Raw genomic sequence first — 22,572 nt, 5'->3', positions numbered from 1 at the left:
AAATGAAGAAAACAACCAAACAAAAAAACCTCAAAACCAAAACATACAATAAAAGCAAAACTAACAAAAACCAAAAAAACAAAACTAAAACAACAAAAAAGCAAAGAAAGCAAAAAATAAACACACAAAAATGACAACAAAACAAAAACAAATAAAAGGAAAAGAAAACAGATAGACAAACACCAAGACAAACAATAAAAACAAAACTGGTTATGTGGGGATCATTTCTTGTCATTTTAGGTGTTCAGGGTCCTCTACTAGTGTTCAGTAGGCACTCTGTGCAAATTGTTCCACTTGCAGATGTATTCTTTTCTTTCTTTCTTTTTTTTTTGTGGTATGTGGGCCTCTCACTGTTGTGGCCTCTCCCATTGCAGAGCACAGCCTCTGGACGTGCAGGCTCAGCAGCCATGGCTCACGGGCCCAGCCGCTCCATGGCATGTGGGATCTTCCCGGACCGGGGCACGAACCCATGTCCCCTGCATTGGCAGGTGGACTCTCAAGCACTGCACCACCAGGGAAGCCTGCAGATGTATTCTTTATGTACTTGTGGGGAGAAGTGAATGCCAGGTCTTCCTATTCCGCCACCTTGACTGCTTCCTCTTAAAACTGGCGGGCAGCCCCAGGGGCCAATGGGGTTTCAGCTTGTGATTTCCCTCCCAAGTATGGCAGAGGTGTGGTTGTGGGCAGGGTCGGGAGTTGCACTGCTCTCCCCTCAGGCTCTGATGCATCTCAGTAATGGTGGAGGGAAATGACGCTGAGCCAGGGGTTCCAGCTCTTCAGGGACCCAGACTCCAAGCCCGGCAGCAGGGCTGGGCTGCTTGGCCCTTAATCACTTGGGGAGGGAGGTGGGGGTGCCATGGAGGGAGCTGCCAGGAGTGCAGTATGCCACCTTGCCCCAAGGAGGGTCCTGGAAGCATGTCCTGGATGGGGTGGGGGCACCCACTGTGACCACAGCCTCAGCCAAACAATACTTAAACATCTGAGTTTGGAGCAGAGAAAGGCTTATTACAGAGCCTTGTAAGGAGAAGTTTGGCTCATGCCCCCGAAAACCCAAAAAATGTCTTTGTTGTTATTCTTTACAGCTTTTAGGGGAACTGCCAACTTCAATTTTATCAAAAAATCCATTTCTCAATGAATGACCTCAATCCCTACTGAGTTCATAAAAGTGTGATTTTGGCCAGGATATCAATAGTGTATTCTGTTGGGTAATTTGAAGAGCAATTAAAGTGCTAGTTATATGTTATTCCTCTGATCCAATAGGAGGTTACTTCTGCTAACCTGTGGTCAGCTTTTGAGTGAAGTTGTTATACCCTTGTAACCTATAAATATGTGTTAAGTGATTGAAGTCCTGAGCTCTGTATGATACTAGAGATGTACTCTGATCATGTTTTCCAAAGACATGGTAACCAAGGATCTTTTCTGATTTATTAATTTATTCATATGAAACATCTTAGATGGAGATATAAAAAGAAGTACCAATTTATTATACATTTATCAAATTGTGTGTTTTGAAAAAGAGCAAAATGAAATGTGGATGAGATTGTTCCAGAAATTCTGGACCTTATGTAGGTGTAACCTCATAGGATGGTTGTGGGGATTAAAAGAGATAATATATATGAGAACTGATGCTGCTTTACAAATATCAGGGATTATATGTTCCTGCCAAGTTGTTCAGTTAATGGGATATGATTTTTCAGTTGACATATATTATAATTTCAGTAATGTGAGTTTTTTTCCATTTACACTTGCTCTTTAGTAGAAAAGGGCTTAAACAGATTGATTTTGAGTTTCTGTCATTCTCTTCCTTTGGCCTCTCTTTTTAAGAACATCCAGGGTCTGTAAATAAAATTTAAGTGCATCAGAAGTATTGATACTTAAAGGATTCCATTCCTAAGTCTTTCAAAAAGAGTATTCTAAAACAATTTGAATCATCATTTCTAAATTATTTATTTTCTAAGTTGGTACGTAGGTAAATTATGGAACAAGAAGATCTACCTATACACTGATCCGTAGACAGTGTCAATGATTCTTAAGTTCTCTCTCTTCCCGTCTCACCGAGCAGTATCTATCCAGGGTGCCTGAACCTAAGCTGCTGCCTTGAGACACAGAGGCCATTTGGACTGACAGAGGAAAGTTGACTTCTGTTTTCTGAACATTTTGTTTTGGAGAACTGTGGTGAATTACAGGGGAGGAAAGAGAACAGGTCTGAAGGCAGTTCTTAGCAATTTTGTTTTAAGGACAGTGCTTTATTTTAAAGTTAAGGGGACAAAATGTGGGATAGATCCATTTGAATATTAAGACTCTAAAGGGACCCTGAAGACCTTCTGGTCAAGGCTCTTCATTTTACATAAAGTCCTTTTGTGCATACTTCAGTAGTGGTAACAAATTTGCATTTCTCTAACTCCATTCCCACTCATCTTCTCTTTGGAACTTTCGTCCGCCACCACCAACCTATCCCCACAGTTCTTCTTATCTCACTTGTGCTTTGCAAACTCATCTTCTTAGTTATACAATCTGGCATTGGCCATTTCCCTCCTTTATTACTGCTGAGATCATTGTATTGGGGCTAGAAAAAAGCAGGTCTGCCTCTTAAATTTAGATCTGTATTCAGGGAACATGGAATCAGGCTATGTGCCAGTATGGGGCAATGTACTTTTATCTCATTCAGTCATTATTCTAACTCTGTGAATGATAGATATTATTGTTTCCTTTTTTTTTTGGATTAGGAAACAGGCACAGAATGTGGTAAGTGACCAAGCTGACACTTAAATCTAGGTCTGTTGGGTTAAGTCTGCACCTCAGGGAATGGGGACCTGTTTTATGTGAGATGTTAAAGACAACAGCAAGTTGTACTTGTCTTTACATCACTGATGTTGACTTAGCTCTTCTAACCTCTCCTGAGTTCCTTCATTATTGACAGTCTTTCCCTTCTACTGGGTGGTAAGCTGCTTTTGAATCCTACAGGATCTTGCTTTACTGCCTTAAGTACAGTTTTCTGGGTGAATAATTATTTTCATAATAATTGGAAAATCTATTATCAATGTATGTGAAAAGGGATTTTATTCTTATCTTTAAAGATGTATGGTTGGAAACCATGGTTGAGGGAACTGAATGGTGCAGTCTTTGTTGAAGATGTAGATGCTTAAGGAAAGTTATGCCTGTAAGTTGGCCAGAGAAAGCTAGGTTGTTCTCAATGCAGAGTTTGTGGGAACTCAAATGCTGCCTATGTTCCCAAATATCCAAATGGGATCTTGTCCAGGAAAAACAATGTACTGGATCTTGTCCATTACATTGTAGCAATGTAATGGATTTGGGGAGGCAAACAAGAGTCCCTTTTAAGGACCAACTCTGATTTATGTATTTTTCAGACACCTAGTTTAGCAACCCAGAGGAAACAGAAACTTCTAGTCCTGGTCTATGCCTCCTGTTTTCTCTGAAATGTGGCTTCTGTGAATTTTGGACTGCCACCAGAGGGCAGCAAAGGAATAGATAAATGTTTCCCTCTACCTCTGCTTTCTGGAATGATAGGTAGGTAGGTAGATAGATAGATAGGTAGAATAGGTAGATGATAGATATTTTAAAATATAAGTAAATATAAATATAGATTTATACTTAACAGATTTATATTTTATATATTTAAAAATATATCTCTATGTATCTATCTACATATATACATATAAGTACACACACACATGCGCACACACACACAGAGAGAGAGAATCTAATTAAGCCAGGTTTATACGTCATTGCCTTTAAATTCTGAAATGATAGAGTTAAGCTAAAAGTTATTAAAAATAATATTTGTATTAGCCTGTACATGTGAGGATACTTTCAGAGTATAATATGCAGTTAACTGGGGATTTGACAAGCATTTCAAATGAATCTTCAGAAAAAAATATCTTTAAGTAGTGAATATTAAAAGCAAAGTGTAACCTGAAGACAAATGTCTGTGCAGAGAATTATCAGATTGAGAAACTTCAGATATGTTCATTAGTCATCGTGAATCTTTGAAAACATAGATTTAAGCTTTAAGTTTTCAATTGTAGCTAAATCAAGATCTTCACACATTTCCCGAAAGACTAGTTCTCTTCATTTTGAAGTGAGGTCAGGACCTGTTTGAAGTGAATAAGCATGTCCAAGCCTGATGAGATAGTGTGATAAGTGTAGGATACAGCTGTGAGCTGGGGTTTACCCCTCAATGTTCAGAGAGCTGAAACATTCCCCATGAGTCACCCTTTTGATGCTTGTCAACCTAAGAATTATTCTCAAGACTCAGCAAAAGGCGGGAATACCCTCTCCCGTCCTTTTCCTCTTTCCAGCTGGCACTGAAACAAAAATTACAATACAATGAACAATAGTTTATCTAACAATAGTTAGATAAATGAACAATTTATCTAGAGCTTGCTATGTGCCACAGACTGTGCTAAATGTTTGACATTCAACATCTTCAACATCTCTTTGAGTCCTCATAACTTTTACGAGGTATTTCCTCATTTTACTTAGAGGTAACTGAGGTCTAGAGAGATTAGATTTGTTATGGATATCGAAGTCAAATACTTGATTTTATTGTATTTTTGAGGCTTCTGATTTGCTTGAGAGAGAGAGAATGAGAATGAGAGAATGAATATAGAATCAGAGTTTTTTGAGAATTTTAAAAGCTTTCCAAAATCATATAGCCCGTTCCCCTCAATGGCCAATGATTTTCTCATACCGTATACTTTTGCCTTTGCTATTCTCCTTTGGGTGTTCTGAGTCTCAGCTTTGAACATCAGAGTCTGGATAATACAGTTAAGACTGGGGCCACTGTGCTAGTGGGTCAGGTATGTGTACTTTGAAGTAGACTGAGTTCCTCAGTCTGGTGATACTGCCTATAGGGATTTTGGGAACCAGGAATCAGTGGAGGAGCATTGAGATTGGGTGAACTTTTTCTTTGCTCTGAGATTTTGGGACTGATGGCTGAGTCACTGCTACTTTTTTGGATTAAGACTTTTAAAAATATCCCTGAAAATGCCTAGGCCTCCTCTGTAGGTTTTCCAAGTATCCCTACAGGTGAGAATATTATAGAAAGAATGGAAAAATAGCTTTGGAAGCAGATGACCCTCAGGGTGAATCCCACCTCCGTCCTTTGCTAGCCGAGTAGTCTTCAACAAGCCAGTCTACCTCCCTGAGCCTTGTTTCCTTCATTTTAAAAATGGGGCTAATAATTAGGCTTACCTCAGTTGTTGGGAGCGTTCAACGAGATAAATATATCAAGTACTTTGTACATAGTATTGCCCACCAAATTCTAATGCCTTTATTATATTGACAGGAGATTAACTTTATCTTAGTGGTGACATTCTTCCATAATCCCTGGTATATATTAAGTCTTTGTAGTCAATGTGGTGTTTTCTAGAGGTCCTTAGATCATTGTTAATTCATGGTTGTTAGATGATGCAGAACTCTTCACTTCTCCAGCCTTAAAGTGTCCTAAATAGGTATAAAAGTAAAACTCCACTTGAAACCTGTCCTTCCACTCTTAGTAGAAAGCATAAATCCATGCCAAGCGGATGGAGGTGTCCTTAGCAGGATCTGACTTCATTCTTTCCTCAGTATCCTCTTCCCAAGGCAACTGGCCAGAGGAATGGACTGACAGAGCATGGATTATAGACATATTAGATATAATCAGTGGGAGTATAAAAGAGTTTCATATAAGAGGTACTGTGTTTTAAGGGGATAGGGCACCAGATTGGGGGTTAGAATTCTTGGGTTCTAGTCTAAGTTCTACCACCTACTAGCTTTGGAGCCTTGGGCAAATCGCTTCCTCTCTTTGGACATTAGTTTTCCCTTATATACTGTATGTGTAGGACTAGATAGGATTCTAGAATGTGTCCTGTAGAAGAACCTTAAAGTCTACGTGTTGCAGAGACCAAAGACAGGCCTGGTGACAGCCCTCTTTAAAAAAATGTTGGCTCTTAGTAACAACAGACATGACATTTTCAAAGTTCTGTGCATACTCTAAGATAACTTGGTGACACATTTGATGTTTAAAGTGGTCTCTGCCAAATGCTAAGAGACTATTTTTGACCCCATCACCACCTTTGTTTCTAATGAAGTTCAGAGAATAGTTTTTCTGATATAACCAGGCCTCAGAAAGTGCAACACAGACTCAGCCAGAGTGTAAACGGAGACTCATTGGAAAGCTGAGATTCATCGGGGCCAAGTCTTAAATCTTTGATTTATAGAAAGGCGAGATGCTTTTTGTACAATCTGATATTTGCAGCCTTGAAGAGGCATCTGGGGAGAATCTGGATGGTTACTCAGTTCTGCCAAAATTTCCAAGAGTTTGGATGACTGTGGATCTCATGGCTTTTGGCAATTGAAAAATGATTGTGTTGTGTTAAATTTCTTCTATTTTTCACGCCTAAAAACTTGACAGAAGAAACTGGGAGGGGGTTAATATATGATCAAACTCAGGAAAGAGTTTCATGAACCGCCTTCCCAGTGAAGGTGATACTTCTTCTGTCTGTGCCTCAAAGCACAACAAATATTGTCATCCAGCTTTAGTCCTCAGGAACCTTCAGAAGAAGGATTTCCAGGAGTTGGACTCCTGACCACCCCAGACAATAGCCAAGGCCCAACGAGTGAAATAGTATCCCTTGGATATTGAGTTCTCTTAGCCCAGGCCTTTAGAATTCAACTCAGCTAATATCCACTCAGGGCTAACCATGTTCCCAGAAAAAAATATCATTGGTTTGCCCTCAGACTCTGCACTGGCTACCCTCTGTGATTTTTCCTGAAGTCACTATCAAAGACCACAAAATTCTACGTGTTCTTAACCAGTCTACAGAAAGCCAAATCAGTCTGCCCTCTTTCTGGAGTTTTGGAAAGTGGGAAAATAAGTTTGACTTGATACTGTTTCCACCCAAGGAATTACTTTTTAAATTTAAAATGTTTCCTTCTATGTTATATAGTGGAAAGAGTGTTAATCTTGAAATCAGACAAATCTGAGTTCATACCATAGCCCTGCCACTTATGCCTTCTCCTGCTACTGCTATCACTTCCCCTTTACAATGATTGCATGAGATACAGAGGAGCTAGTTTTGTATCCTGTGCCACCTGGTATTTGGCTCCATCTACCCCACACATTATGACTGTCCTATTCCTTTAGGATTTATTTCTTCTATATTCAGAGGGTATATAGTTGTTCATTTCTCAGAACATGCTTTTCATGGATACTCAAGAAGTCAAAAGAAAATTAAGTAAAACAGACAGAGTTTATTTTCTTGGGCCTCTCTTAACACTTTTTCATCTCTAAGAGTTTCCCCCTCATTAAAATTAGGTTGTCAAAATTAAGTCCAGAGATCTTGGGCCCATCATCTATTCTTCCTCTCTTAAGAGAAACTATAGATATTTTGCCAGGTTTTCATTCCCAAGCCACTAGTTATATCTTAGTTTGTAGTCCTCTTTTCAAAGAATTGATGATACAAATTAAGTTTCATAAATACTAAATTGTTATCACATACCAGGCAAAGTTCTAGGCACTGGGGATACACTTGTAAATAAAACAAAGGCCTTATTTCATGGATCTTATATTCTATCGGGGAGGGACAAATGATAGACAAGTCAATATATTTGTCAGGTGGTGATAAGTGCTCTGCAGAAAAAACAAGGTAAGGGATGGATATCTTATAGAAGGTGGTGTTAATATGATACTTAGGCAGAAAACTGAATAAAGTAAGGGTATTAGCCATGGTGGATATCTTGGGGAAGAGCAATTCCAAGAATAGTAAACAATGAGTGCAAAGATCATGAGGCAGAAGTGTGCTTGGCATGTTGAACAGCAAAGAGGCCAAAGTGGCTAAGGTTGAATGAGCAAGGAGGACATATTTACTCCATTTCTTTTCCCGAAGGGAATAGCAGTAATACATAGGTTAAAAAGAGATCTGATGTGGGGCATTTGGAGGGCCCACAGAACAGAGAGGGAGGTAAGTGTATTCTTCCTACTATAGTAATTGCCAGTATTTTCACATTAAATCTTGGCTCCAAGGTTTACATCTGTAGGTCAGCTTTGGGGAGGATGTTGCAACCCATTTTGACTGTAGGGTTATCCAGGCCATGTTTTAATTTTAGAAGGACACACAACAGGAAGTATCCCCTCTGTTTTTCTAGTCTTTTCTCATTTAGAGAAACTGTGGTTTTAAGCCTACTGAGCATCTTCTCTGAACACTGCCTATGGGCACATCGGCAGAACTGGCCTCAAAATGTTCTCAACCAATGTCTCAGTCTACCTGGAGGAGACAGAGCCTGTAGAGATGGTACCCTGTTCAGGTGCATTTGGTAGCTCTCATTACAAACCCCCAAAGTTAGTGACCCCTTATCCTTCTTGGGGCCTGGGTAGCTCCTTGAAGATGAGCAGGCTTCAAGGAAGGAGTTTGTCGATGAGAAGCAAATAATTGGTGTAACTAGAGGAGAGAAATAAAATAATTTAATCTGGCAGAGACCTTGAAGAGCTATCACGTCCACAACTTTTGATTTGCATAGCACATAACCACTTCATCCCTTATTGCTTTAATCTCAACCTCCCTCTGTCCCCCAATTCCTTCCCCTTCCATCTCACCTCTCCCTCCCTCTCTCCCTGCTTCTCTCCAAGGAAATGTGAGTTTAAGTCCTTTTTAGGGTTGCAATAGTTACCATTTATAGAATGCTTAATATGTTCCAGACTAGGCTCTTTACATACGTCGTCTCATTCAATCATCACAACAACCCTATGAGGTAGATGGTATTATTATCACTATTTTGCAACTGAGGTTTGCAAAATGCAAACTGAGCCTCAAGTTTGAGGCTCATATAGTTTAAGTACTTTGCCCAAGGTTGCATAGGTAGTAAGTGGCAAAGCCTCTACACAGCTGATTCTGACTCAAAGCTACCTCTTTAATCTCTATTTTATACTCTATTTCCCCAATTCCAGTTGGAGAAGAAGCAAGTGAGAAAAATCTCTATTGTTTAATAGGCCTTGAGGGGCCTGGCAGCCAAGATCCATCCATTCATTCTAAAAAATATCATTGAGCTGCTTCCTCTTGCCTGGTGTCCTAGTAAGGGCCTAGCTTGTAGATATGAATGAGATAAAAATCTCTAGTGGCAGGAAGCTCATGTTACTGGCAGGGAATTAGGAGCAACTAACACTCAGGGTACAGTGTAATAACTACTGTGATGAAGATGTACATCAGATGCTATGGGAGCAAATGGAAGTGGAACATATCTCTGTCATGGGAGTCAGCTAAGGCTTCACACAGTGTTAATGAATGAGTTGAGACCCCAAAGTTAAAAGGGAATGAATTAATTAAGGTACAGGCTAACTTCCTGTAACAAAGAGCACAGCAAATTCAGTGGCTTAAATAAGAGAGAAGTTCATTTTGCTTTCATATAAAAGTCCAGAGGTGAACAGTCGAAAATCGGTGGAGTAGCTCTGCTGTCCTTACCACTTGGCCTTAATGTTTGGGCCCTACATACCTGTTCCATTGGTCTTCATCAAAGAGAAGGGGAAAAGAGACAATGGAATGCAGACTATTTCTTTATAAAAAGATGATCCAGAAGTTTGCATACATCACTTCCACTTATATTTTATTGTTTAAAACTAAAGTGCATGGCCTTACTTAGCTATAAGGGAAGCTGGGAAATGTAGGTATGGGTATTCAGCTAAAACTCAGTGAGTTCTATTATTAAAAGGAAGAAGGGCAAATGGATACCGTAGTATAGGGTGAAGGTAGGAATAAATGGAAGATGAGACTGGAGATTGTAGGCAGTGGCCAGATTATAGAGCACCTTGTGTACTAACTACAGAGTTTGGACTTTATCTCAACAATATTGTGGAGTCACTAAAATATTATAAGCAGAGGAGTAAGACAATTATATTTTGAGTTTAGTTATTGATACTTTGGTAGGTTAAAAAAAGAGTGACATGAGGCACAGAGAACAGTTAGAAGACCACTGTAGTAATATTAGAGAGACATAATGAGACTTTGAACTGAGGCAGTGTCAGGGAACAGAGAGGACAAATTAGAGAGATATTAAGGAAGTATAATTGATGGATCTTATTGACTTAATGGATATGGGATGTGAGAGAGAGGGAGGATGCTAGGGTAATAATGCCCAGATTTCTGGCTTGGACATTAGCATTATTTTAAGAAATAAACCGTTACAAGAAAAGAGTTAAATATGTTTAATTTTAGAAATGTTGAGGTTGAGATACCTCTGGGATATCCAGATGGCAGTATTGAGTAGGCAATTATATATATTGGTATAGAAACTATTAGAGAAAACTGATAGTGTAAGCCATGAGAGTACATGAAATTCTTGAGAGAGAGAATGAGTCTAGATTAGTGAGATCATTAGAGGACTGAGAATACAATACTGGGGAAGATCAGCATTTAGGAAGAGCCAGTAAAAGAGACTGGGCAGTGTTCAGAGATGTAGAAATATAGTTATTCAGAAAGGTAAACAAGGATAAAGAAGATGTGGTACATATATACAATGGAATATTACTCAGCCATAAAAAGAAATGAATTGAGTTATTTGTAGCAAGGTGGATGAAACTACAGACTGTCATACAGAGTGAAGTAAGTCAGAAAGAGAAAAACAAATACCATATGCTAACACATATATATGGAATCTAAAAAAAAGAAAACAAAAGGTTCTGAAGAACGTAGGGGCAGGACAGGAATAAAGACACAGACATAAAGAATGGACTTGAGGACACAGGAAAGGGGAAGGGTAAGCTGGGACGAAGTGAGAGAGTGGCATGGACATATATACACTACCAAATGTAAAATAGATAGGTAGTGGGAAGCAGCCGCATAGTACAGGGAGATCAACTTGTTGCTTTGTGTCCACCTAGAGGGGTGGGATAGGGAGGGTGGGAGGGAGACGCAAGAGGGAGGAGATGTGGGGATGTATGTATATGTGTAGCTGATTCACTTTGTTATACAGCAGAAATTAACACACCCTTGTAAAGCAATTATACTCCAATAAAGATGTTTTAAAAATAAATAAATAAAAATAAAATCACCCAGTTAGTTCTCCCTTCTCACCTGGGAGAAGGGAGAACTAACTAACACAATTTAACACATCATTTTATTCAGATATGATTTAGACACAGCATGAACATTAGCTCGAAAATTTTATTATTCCTGTATTTTTTCCAAATGACAAGTATTTAAAAATAAAATCACTCAGTTCTCCCTAAAAAAAAAAAAAGAAAGGTAAACAATAAAGCATTCTTAGATCAGGAATGTCAGCTTGTATCAAGTGCTGCAGCAAAGTAAAAGTAAGGATTGAAACGTGCCCATAAGATTTGGGAATTAGGAGGTTAGTGGTGATTGTTACGAAAACGGTTACAGAAGAGCGGTGTGGACAGAGACCAGGTTGAACAGCAAATGGGATACAAAGAAGTGGAGGCTGGGGGATTGTGGAATAACACCAACAAGATGGCAGTGTAGGAATTTCTAGCACGGCTCTCTTTTGCAAAATAACAATTTGAACAACTATCTGCACACAAAAATATCTTCACAATAGCTAAGGAATCCAGGTGAGGGATTACAATACCTGGTGAATCACAATCACCTGGTGAAATGAGCATCTGATTTCACTGTTAACCCCAGTACTGGCTGGCCCCAGCATCAGACCTACTACTGCAGACTTAGGTGTCTCCCATGGCCCCAGGCTCCCAGTGGGCTCCTGCAAACCCAGGCCCCTAGCCCACCCAGTTATCCACCAGCTTCTGTGGCCCCAGACAGTTCCCACAGTCTCAGACAGCTCCTGTAGCACCAGGCTCCCAGCAGCTTCCTGCAAACCCAAACTCCCAAAACACCCAACATCACCGAGCACCTATAACCCCAGGCAGCTCCCAAGGCATGAGACAACAAGTGGGCTCCCACAAACCCAGGCTCCTGGCCCACCCCATTGTCAGCCAGCTCTCATGTCACCAGGCTACTGGTGAGTTCCTATGAATGCAGTTTCCTGATCCATTCCAGAATGGGTCAGCCCCCAAAGACCTAGCCTCTAGGCCAGCTCACATAGACCAAGGCTCCCAGCCTAACTCAATGCCAGGATTGCCCCTATGGCTCAGGGTCCAGGCAGGCTCCTGTCAACCCAGGCTTCTGGCCCACCTCAGTGCCAGGCAAGCACCTGTGGCCTCAGCTTATAGTCTGGTTCCCAGAGAACCAGACTCCTGGCCTGAACTAGCAACAGGCTGACCTCCATAGACTTAATCTCCAGGCTGACCCTTGAGACCCCAGATTACAGTCCATCTTCTATGGCGCTAGGCTCCAGGTTTGCCCAAAGGGCAGACCAGCCCCCATCACCCTAGGTTTTAGTCCAGTCCCTATGAAATCAGCCTCCTTGACCCATCTGGCACCAGAATAGTCCCCATGGACCCAGATGGTAGGGCCACCCCAGTGATCCCCTAAGCCTAGTCAGCCCCCATGGACCCAGATCCAGATTCATCCACATGAACCCAGATCACAGGCCCATCACTGCAGACTCAAGTGTCAGGCCTACCTCAGTGAATCCAAGCCCCATGTCCATACGCTTGAATCCAAACACCAGGCCTGCCTGCCTGCTGACCAAGGTGCCAGACCTGCCTGCCTAAGAACTCAAGCAGTAAGTCTCCTTCTGGACACCACCATATGGCCCATCCAGAATCTCAGTATGAGAATGTGGAGAAAAGGGAACCCTAGTACATTGTTGGTGGGAATGTAAACTGGTGCAGCCAATATAGAAGGCAGTATGGATGTTTCTTATAAAACTAAAAATAGGACTACAATATGATCCAGCAATTCCACTCCTGGGTATATATCTGAAGAAAATGAAGACATTAATTTGAAAAGATACATGCACCCCAATGTTCTTCACAGCATTATTTACAATAACCAAGATATGGAAGCAACCTAAGTGTCCATCAATAAATGAATGAATAAAGTGGCTGTATATATATATATATATACATAATGGACTATTAGCCATAAAAAGACTGAAATTTTTCCATTTGCAACAACATGGATAGATTTAGAGGGTATTATGCTAAGTGAAATAAGTCAGACAAAGACAAATGGTGTATGTTATCACTTATATGTGGAATCTAAAAAATAAAACAATTGAATAAAATATAACAAAACAGAAACACTCACAGATATAGAGAACAAACTAATGGTTATCAGTGGGGTGAGGGAAACGGGGAGGAGCAATATAGTGGTAGGTGATTAAGAGGCATGTGTGTATACTATATATAAAATAAATAAGCTACAAGAATATATTGTATAGCACACGGAATATAGCCAATATTTTATAATAACTGTAAATGGAGTATAATATGTAAAAATATTGAATCACTATGTTGTATACCCGAAAATAATATAATATTGTAAATCAATTACACTTTCATTAAAAAAAGAAATTCAATGGACTATAAGATAACAAGATAAACAAGTAGACGAAATTAGGAAAGCAATGCATGAACAAAATTAGAAGTTCAACAAATGAACAGAAACCATTAAAAAAAAAAAAGAAATCCTAGAGTTCAAAAATCAATGACTAGACTGAAGAATTCAATAGAGAGCTTCAATATCACACTCTACCAAATAGAAGAAAGAATCAGTGAATTAGAAGAGTCATTTGAGACCATCCATTCAGAGGAGCAAAAAGAAAAGAGAATGAAAAAGAGTGGAGAGAGTCTATGTGAATTATGGGGTCCATTAAAAGAAAGAATCTATACATTATTGGAGTCCCAGAAGTCCGAGAAGGAGAAGAATGGGAGAAAGCTTATTTAAAGAAATAATGGCTGAGAACTTCTTAAATCTAGGGATACACTTATGAAGCTAACTATCTCAAAATGTCAACCCAAAACAGTCTTCTCCAAGACACATTATGATGAAACAGTCTAAAATCAAAGACAGAGAATTTTGAAAGCAGACAGAAGGAAAAAAACCCTCACATATGAAGGAACCATTATAAGGCTATCAGCAGATTCCTCAGCAGACACCTTGCAGGTCAGGAAAGAGTTGGATGATATATGCAAAATGCTGAAAGAAAAAAAAAACCTTCCAACCATGAATATTTTACACAGCAAAGTCATCTTTCAGAAATGAAGGAGAGATAAAGACTTTACCAAACAAACAAAAGCTGAGGGAGTTTATCAACACTAGACCTGCCTTTCAAGAATACTGAAAGGAGTTGTTCAAGCTGAAATGAAAGGACACTAGTAATGCAAAAATATATAAAAATATAAAACCTACTGGTAGAGGTAAGTATATAGTGAAATTCAGAATACTTTAATACTGCAATATGTTGGTGTGTTAATTATGTAACTCTAATATAAACTCATTCTTCTCAAGTGCACATGGAACATTCTCTAGGATAGATAATAAGTTAGGTCATAAAATAAATGTAAGCAAATGTAAGAAGCTTGAAATCGTACCAAGTATTTTTCTGATCACAATGGTATGAAACTAGAAATTAATTACAGGAAGTAAACTGGAAAATTTACAAATATGTGGGAAACAACACACTTCTGAACAACCAATGGGTCAAGCAAGAAATCAAAAGGGAGGTCAAAAACTATCTTGAAAGGCATGACAATAGAAAAACAACCAATCAAAACTTATGGATGCAGAAAAGGCAGTTCTAAGAGGGGAATTTTACAGTAATAACATTTACATTAGACAAAAGAAAGATCACAAATAAACGTTCTAATTTAACACCTCAAGAAACTGGGAAAAGAACAAACTCAGCCCAACGTTTGCAGAGGGAAGGACATAAAAAAGATCAGAGCAGAAATAAGTGAAATAGAGACCAGGTAAACCATAGAAAGAGGAATGAAACTAAGTTGAGTTTTTTAAAAGATAAGTAAAACTGAAAACCTTTAGCTGGACTAATAAATAAAGAGAGAAGATGCAAATGTATAAAATCAAAAATGAAAAGAGATACATGACAGAAATACAAAGGATAATAAGAGACTACTATGAATAATCATATGTCAACAAATTGGAAAACCTAGAAAAATGGATAAATTCCTAGAAATATACAAGCTACCAAGACTGAATTATGAAGAAATAGAAAATCTGAACAGACTAATAGTGAGTGAGGAGATTGAATCAGTATTCAGAAGTCTGCCAAAAAAGAAAAGCTCAGGTCCAGATTGTTTCATTGGTGAATTCTACCAAACATTAAAAGAAGAATTAATGCCAATTATTCTCAATTTAAAAATTTGAAAGGAAAAAACACTCCCAAACTCATTTTATGAGGCCAACATTACCCTCATGCCAAAGCCAGATAAGGACTCTACAAAAAAAAAGGAGGAGGAGGAGGAAAGAAAGAAAACTGTAAGCCATAGGCCAATATACCTGATGAATATAGAAGCATAAATTCTCCACAAAATACTAGCATACTTAATTGAACAGCACTTTAAAAGAGTCATAGACCATAATCAAGTGGAATTTACTTCTGGGATGCAAGGATGGTTCAACATATGCAAATCAAAAAATGTGATACACTACATTAATAGAATGGAAAATAAAAATCTCAATATATGCAGAAAATTCATTTGCCAAAATTCAGCATCCTTTCATGATAAACACTCTCAGCAAATTGGGTATGGAAAGAACAAACTTGAACATTACCAAAAACATATAGGAAAAGCCCACAGCTAACATCATACTCGATGGACAAAGGTGGACAACTGTCCCTCTAAGATCAGGAACAAGATAAGGATGCTCATTGTGACCACTCCTATTCAACACAGTACTGGAATCCTAGCCAGAGCAATTGAGCAAGAAACAGAAATAAAATACATTAAAATTAGACAGGGCTATGAATTTCTGATAATTCTTTATTGGATGCAAGACATTGTTAATTTTACCTTCTTGTATGATGGCCATTTTTTATTGCTATAAATAATGTTCTTGAGCTTGTTTCTGGGGTGCAGGTAAATTACCCAAGAACAGCTTGATGCTTTCAAGTATTTCCCTTAGGCTTTTTTAGGCACAAAATGAATACAATTTAGTCTAGGGTTAATTTTTCTTCATTAATGGGGCAAAATTTGTCTGTGTACTGTACTCAGTACCCTACGAATTATTTAATAATCCACTGTGGCTGGTGAGGACAGGAATTCTTCCAGCCACTGTGTGATCTTAGGTAATTGCTTCCTCTAATTCTTTCATGTGGTTCTTGCATCACACGTAGGTATTGATTAGTAGGCAGCTAAATTCGGTTTTTTTAACATCTTTATTGGAGTATAATTGATTTACAATGGTGTGTTAGTTTCTGCTGTATAACAAAGTGAATCAGCTATACATATACATATATCACCGTATCTCCTCCCTCTTGTGTCTCCCTCCCACCCTCCCTATCCCACCCCTCTAGGTGGTCACAAAGCACCGAGCTGATCACCCTGTCCTATGCAGCTGCTTCCCACTAGCTATCTATTTTACATTTGGTAGTGTATATAGGTCCATGCCACTATCTCATTTCGTCCCAGGTTACCCTTCCCCCTCCCCATGTCCTCAAATCCATTCTCTACATCTGAATCTTTATTCCTGTCCTGCCCCTAGGTTCTTCAGAACCTTTTTTTTTTTTTGGATTCCATATATACGTGTTAGCATATGGTATTTGTTTTTCTCTTTCTGACTTACTTCACTCTGTATGACAGACTCTAGGTCCATCCACCTCACTCCAAATAACTCAATTTCATTTCTTTTTATGGCTGAGTAATATTCTATTGTATATATGTGCCACATCTTCTTTATCCATTCATCTGTTGATGGACACTTAGGTTGCTTCCATGTCCTGGCTATTGTAAATAGAGCTGCAATGAACATTGTGGTACATGACTCTTTTTGAATTATGGTTTTCTCGGTATATGCCCAGTAGTGGGATTGCTGGGTCATATGGTAGTTCAATTTGTAGTTTTTTAAGGAACCTCCATACTGTTCTCCATAGTGGCTGTATCAATTAACATTCCCACCAACAGTGCAGGAGGGTTCCCTTTTCTCCACACCCTCTCCAGCATTTATTGTTTATAGATTTTTTGATGATGGCCATTCTGACTGGTGAGAGGTGATGCCTCATTGTAGTTTTGATTTGCATTTCTCTAATGATTAGTGATGTTGAGCATCATTTCATGTGTTTGTTGGCAATCTGTATATCTTCTTTGGAGAAATGTCTATTTAGGTCTTCCGCCCATTTTTGGATTGGGTTGTTTGTGTTTTTGATATTGAGCTGCATGAGCTGTTTGTAAATTTTGGAGATTGATCCTTTGTCAGTTGCTTCATTTGCAAATATTTTCTCCCATTATGAGGTTTGTCTTTTGGTCTTGTTTATGGTTTCCTTTGCTGTGCAAAAGCTTTTAAGTTTCATTAGGTCCCATTTGCTTATTTTTGTTTTTATTTCCATTTCCCTAGGAGGTGGGTCAAAAAGGATCTTGCTGTGATTTATATCATAGAGTGTTCTGCCTATGTTTTCCTCTAAGAGTTTGATACTGTCTGGCCTTACATTTAGGTCTTTAACCCATTTTGAGTTTATTTTTGTGTATGGTGTTAGGGAGTGTTCTAATTTCATTCTTCTACATGTAGCTGTCCAGTTTTCCCAGTACCACTTACTGAAGAGGCTGTCTTTTCTCCATTGTATATTCTTGCCCCCTTTATCAAAAATAAGGTGACCATAGGTACGTGGGTTTACCTCTGGACTTTCTATCCTTTTCCACTGATCTATATTTCTGTTTTTGTGCCAGTACTATATTGTCTTGATTACTGTAGCTTTGTAGTGTAGTCTGAAGTCTGGGAGCCTGATTCCTCCAGTTTCATTTTCCTTTCTCAAGATTGCTTTGGCTATTGTGTTTCCATACAAATTGTGAATTTTTTTGTTCTAGTTCTGTAAAAAATGCCATTGGTATTTTGATAGGGATTGCATTGAATCTCTAGATTGCTTTTGGTAATATAGTCATTTTCACAATGTTGATTCTTCCAGTCTAAGAACATGGTATATCTCTCCATCTGTTTGTATCATCTTTAATTTATTTCATCAATGTCTTATAGTTTTCTTCATACAGGTCTTCTGTCTCCTTAGGTAGGTTTATTCCTAGGTATTTTATTGTTTTTGTTGCAATGGTAAATGGGAGTATTTCCTTAATTTCTCTTTCAGATTTTTCATCTTTAGTGTATAGGAATGCAAGAGATTTCTGTGCATTAATTTTGTATCCTGCTACTTTACCAAATTCATTGATTAGCTCCAGTAGTTTCTGGTAGCATCTTTAGGATTCTCTATGTATAGTTATCATGTCATCTGCAAATAGTGGCGGCTTCACGTCTTCTTTTCCGATTTGGATTCCTTTTATTTCTTTTTCTTGTCTGATTGCTGTGGCTAAAACTTCCAAAACTATTTTGAATAATAGTGGTGAGAGTGGGCAATGTTGCCTTGTTCTTGATCTTAGCGGAAATGATTTGTTTTTCACCACTGAGGACGATGTTGGCTGTGGGTTTGTCATATACGGCCATTATTATGTTGAGGTAAGTTCCCTCTATGCCTACTTTTTGGAGGGTTTTTATCATAAATGGGTGTTGAATTTTTGTTGAAAGCTTTTTCTGCATCTTTTGAGATGATCATATGGTTTTTCTCCTTCAGTTTGCAAATATGGTTTATCACATTGATTGATTTTACGCAGCTAAATTCTTAAATAGTACCCCTGCAAATCTTCAGAGCTCTCTGTGCAGCTATCTCCTTTCTGGTACCCTGCCCTCAAAACTCTCTCTTCCTTGCCCTCCTCCTACTTGCAACTCAGTGTCTTCAGCTAATGGAGACTGCTGGGCTTCTCTGGGTTTTTCTTCCTGTATTATGGCCTGAAGAATCTTTCCAGGCTGTAACATGGTACAGTCATGGGGCTCACCTCACCTCATTTATTTTTCCTGTCTCTCATGGATCACTGTCCTTAATTGCCAGATTTCAAATGCCTTCAGAATCATTGTTACATTTTTTCTAGTTTTTTAATTGTTTCATGCTGAAGTTGTAAATCTAATTTCTTTTGCCGTATTTTGGCTTGAGGAGAAAGTAGCTGTTATGGTCTTTTCAGAGGATAATTTGGCCTTTTATAACAGAATTTTAAATGTGTTTGTTTTTTGGCCCAGCAATTCTAGTCACTCTTCTAGTTGCTGGAGTTACAGCATGAACACAATGATATACTTCAGTATTGTATACAATCGAGTGGAGAGACAGACAACAAAAAACTAAATAAGTATTGAATACAATATACTATGTTAGAAAGTGATAAGAAAAAATGTTAAATAGGGACGGGGGATGGGAAGCACTTGGTAGAGGAAGCATGTCAAAGTTTTGATACATTTGCCTGGAAGGACTCACTGAGAAGGGTATATTTGATCGTTAATCCTACTGGAATCAAGAGAGCAAGCTATATGGATATCTGGAGGAAGAGCACTCCAGGTAGAAAAAACACTCAGTGCAAAGTCCCTGGTGTGTTTGATGAATAGCAAGGAATATTTGTAATAGCTACTATAGTGCCTAAGCAGATGCTCACAAAATGGTAGCTATTTAGAATATTATTACTAATGGTGGTGGAACCAGAAATATGACCTAAATGTATATGACCTCAAAGCTCATCTGCTTGCTACTATGTCATATTCTCTTTTCCGTATACCGTGAGACATTGAGACATATACAGCTTTATGATTCTTCTTACCTTGTTCTCTATCATTGTGCAGCTTTTACACAGGCTTGCCTTGTGTTCCCATTCATGTAAGTTTTGTGACTACAATCTATGTTGACTCTTGCCTGATAGAATGTTGGGCTGTGACATTTCTCTTTGCATTAATCATTGGGGTTGATTTCATTATTGCAATGGACACTGGTCCCCTTCCTCCATCACCACATATGTGTGTCTTCCCAAAATATTTTCACTCTTCCCAAAAGTCATTCTCCCCAGGGACAGGAAGATCTTAAGTGCATATGAGACATTATATACAAATTCTAATCACAGCTCCTCCCTCACTTACCCAGCACTTTTTACATCTTCCAAGGCACTTTGTGTTTGTCCTATCTTTTTTGAATAAGTAATGCATACATGGTATGAAATTTTTAAAGATCAAAGTGATATAGGGGTGAAAAATAAGTTTCCTCCATACTTCCCTTAGCCACTCATTAGTCCTGTCTTGGGGCAAACAATGTAACCAGGTGTGTTTTTTTGGGGATTGTATCTTTTCAGAAATATTGAATGCATGTGGGTGTTTTTAATCATTCTTCACACACCACCCCTACCCATACAATGTACCTTGACTACCCTTTTCACTTGATTCTCACTCACCACACCCTGTGATAGGTGGTGTTCCCACCAATTTACAGATGAGGAAGCTAAGGCTCAGAGATGTGAGATGACCTTTTTCTGGGTTTTGTTGGCAGAAGTAGTGACTTTTTTACAGTTTCCCAGGCAGTAAGTGGAAAATCCAGGACTGATGTTGCAGGTTTTTAAAGTAATGATCTAATTGGTTTTATTAAATGATCCATGTATTGGGCAGCATCCCATCTAATAAATAGAAGGGTGCTCTCCTGATGTTGCAGTTTTTGTCTGCATTCTTTCCTCCACACTGAGAAGTACCAGATCCTGCACCTCAAACATGATAGGAGATCTCTAAACACTTGCTGGTAGCTAGAGTGATTAAGAAAATCCCCACAATTCCTTTAGTCATATTAGAATTGCTATGGCAGACTTTAGGTGTAATGCTGATGGGCATCAACTGGTAGTTAGCATTAAGGATACAAAAAGTTGATCTTTCTAATTGTTTTCTGGAAATATTTCCCCTCTACAGATTTATTCAGGTCCACCTGAGGAAAGTACTGCACCCCCAGTGCCTCCACCTCGAGTGACAGCAAGAAGGCACAAACCAATCACAATTTCGAAGCGCTTGCTGAGGGAAAGGACAGTTTTCTATACTTCTTCCCTGGATGAAAGTGAAGGTCAGTACTAAAGTTTACCCTTAGCTTCTTAATATTGATTGGAGACAAAGAGAATATTGAAAGGAAGACATGGAGGCATAACCATCTTTTCTGAAAAGTTAGACGTTTTCTGGGTCCTGGGCCAGGCAAGCCAAGGTTTGTAAAATTTGTGCCCAGAGAGTGAATTATTCTTTTGGCAGTGGATAGGACAGAGGTGAACCTGTAAAATCAGCTACCATTTTCCCTTAGCAGACCAGTGAAGGATACAAGGTGTTCTTAGATCTGTACCTCAGTACATTGAAATGAGTGAGCAATGTGTTTTCTGAATGTTCTGAGTTTTTAAATACAAATTCAGTTAACATAGAGAACTGATGGCTGAATAGGAGTTTCTAGTGCTTGTCCCTTCACAGTAATGTGAATTCAAACAACCATCCATGCATGAAAACCCCTTCATGAAATCTATGGAATCCAGATGAGAGTTCAAAGAACCTGGGTTGAGTACAGAAATAAGAAAAGGTACATTGCAGATGCTAGAAAGGACATTTTCATATTACCCATGTCACCCTTCCCCCAAGCTTACACAGTGTAGTTCAGGGAGAAATCCCCTCCACATGGAGGAAGGAGAGTGAGATGAGCACCCAACTTTACCTTGGACCCCAGCAACAGGCCCACCCCAGTAAACCCGAGCACCAACCCATCCCCCATTTTTCCAGACTCTAGGCCAGCCTCCACCAACCCAAGCTCCAGACCTGCCCCAGCACTAGGCCATTCTCTGCAGCCCCAGGCACCAGGCCTGCCCCTGAAGACCCAGAATCCAGACCCATTACATGCCAAGCTGGCCCCTGTGGCTCTAGTCTCCAGGACATAACCATAGTTCAGCATACAGTCCAGCCTCCTGCAGATCCAGCCTCCAGGTCTGCCTCAATGCCAGGCTAGCCCCCTGGACCCAGGCTTCAAGCTCTCCCCTGTAGATCCAGGATGAAAACTTGCCCATCCACTGACCCTGGCACCAGACCAGCCTACCCAAGGACTCTAGCAGCAAGCCCACTTCTGGAGCCTGCCAGGTGGCCTAACCAGAATCTCTGGTTGTGCTGCCTGACCAAAGGCTTTCCTTGCCAAAGCCAGGAAGATGTGCCTGTTTCTTCAAATAGGTAAACACCCACTCAAGGTCACAAGGATCAGGAATAATCAGGGAAACTTAACACCACCAAAGGAACAAAATAAAGCACAATGAACTCATCCTAATGAAATGGAGATCTATGAACTGTCTGAAAAGGAATTCCAAATAATCATCTTAAAGAAGCTCAGTGAGCTACAAGAGAACTCAGACAACTAAACAAAATCAGGAAAATAATACATGAGAAGTTCAAGAAAGTTATAGAAATCATAAAAAAAGAGAACCAAAAAGAAATTCTGGAGCTGAAGAACACAATGACTGCATTGAAAAACTCAGTAGAGAGCTTCAACATCAAACTCGAACAAGCAGAAGAAAGAATCAGTGCAGTCAGACAGGTCACTTAAAATTATCCAGTCAGAGGAACAAAAAGAAAAAAAGATTGTAAAAATGAAGAAAACCTAAGAGACCTATGGGACACCGTATACAAA

At 39.2% G+C, this 22,572-nt stretch overlaps 1 protein-coding gene across 3 annotated transcripts in view; it reads left to right on the top strand.

Moving 5' to 3' along the window:
- Positions 1-22,572, top strand: part of OPHN1 (oligophrenin 1) — a 582,946-nt gene that overhangs the window by 522,152 nt on the left and 38,222 nt on the right. For all 3 annotated transcript variants that reach the window (XM_027093626.1, XM_027093627.1, XM_027093625.1), the window contains one exon: positions 20,841-20,988. In XM_027093626.1, the coding sequence (XP_026949427.1) occupies positions 20,841-20,988 (148 nt within the window). The remainder of the gene's footprint in view (positions 1-20,840; positions 20,989-22,572) is intronic.

This window comes from Aethalodelphis obliquidens, unplaced genomic scaffold, assembly GCF_003676395.1.
Source record: "Aethalodelphis obliquidens isolate GAN/ISIS:26980383/991018 unplaced genomic scaffold, ASM367639v1 scaffold85, whole genome shotgun sequence".
Taxonomy (NCBI): domain Eukaryota; kingdom Metazoa; phylum Chordata; class Mammalia; order Artiodactyla; family Delphinidae; genus Aethalodelphis; species Aethalodelphis obliquidens.
Note: the sequence above shows the minus strand (reverse complement) of the source record. Positions and strands in the feature narration are given on the sequence as shown.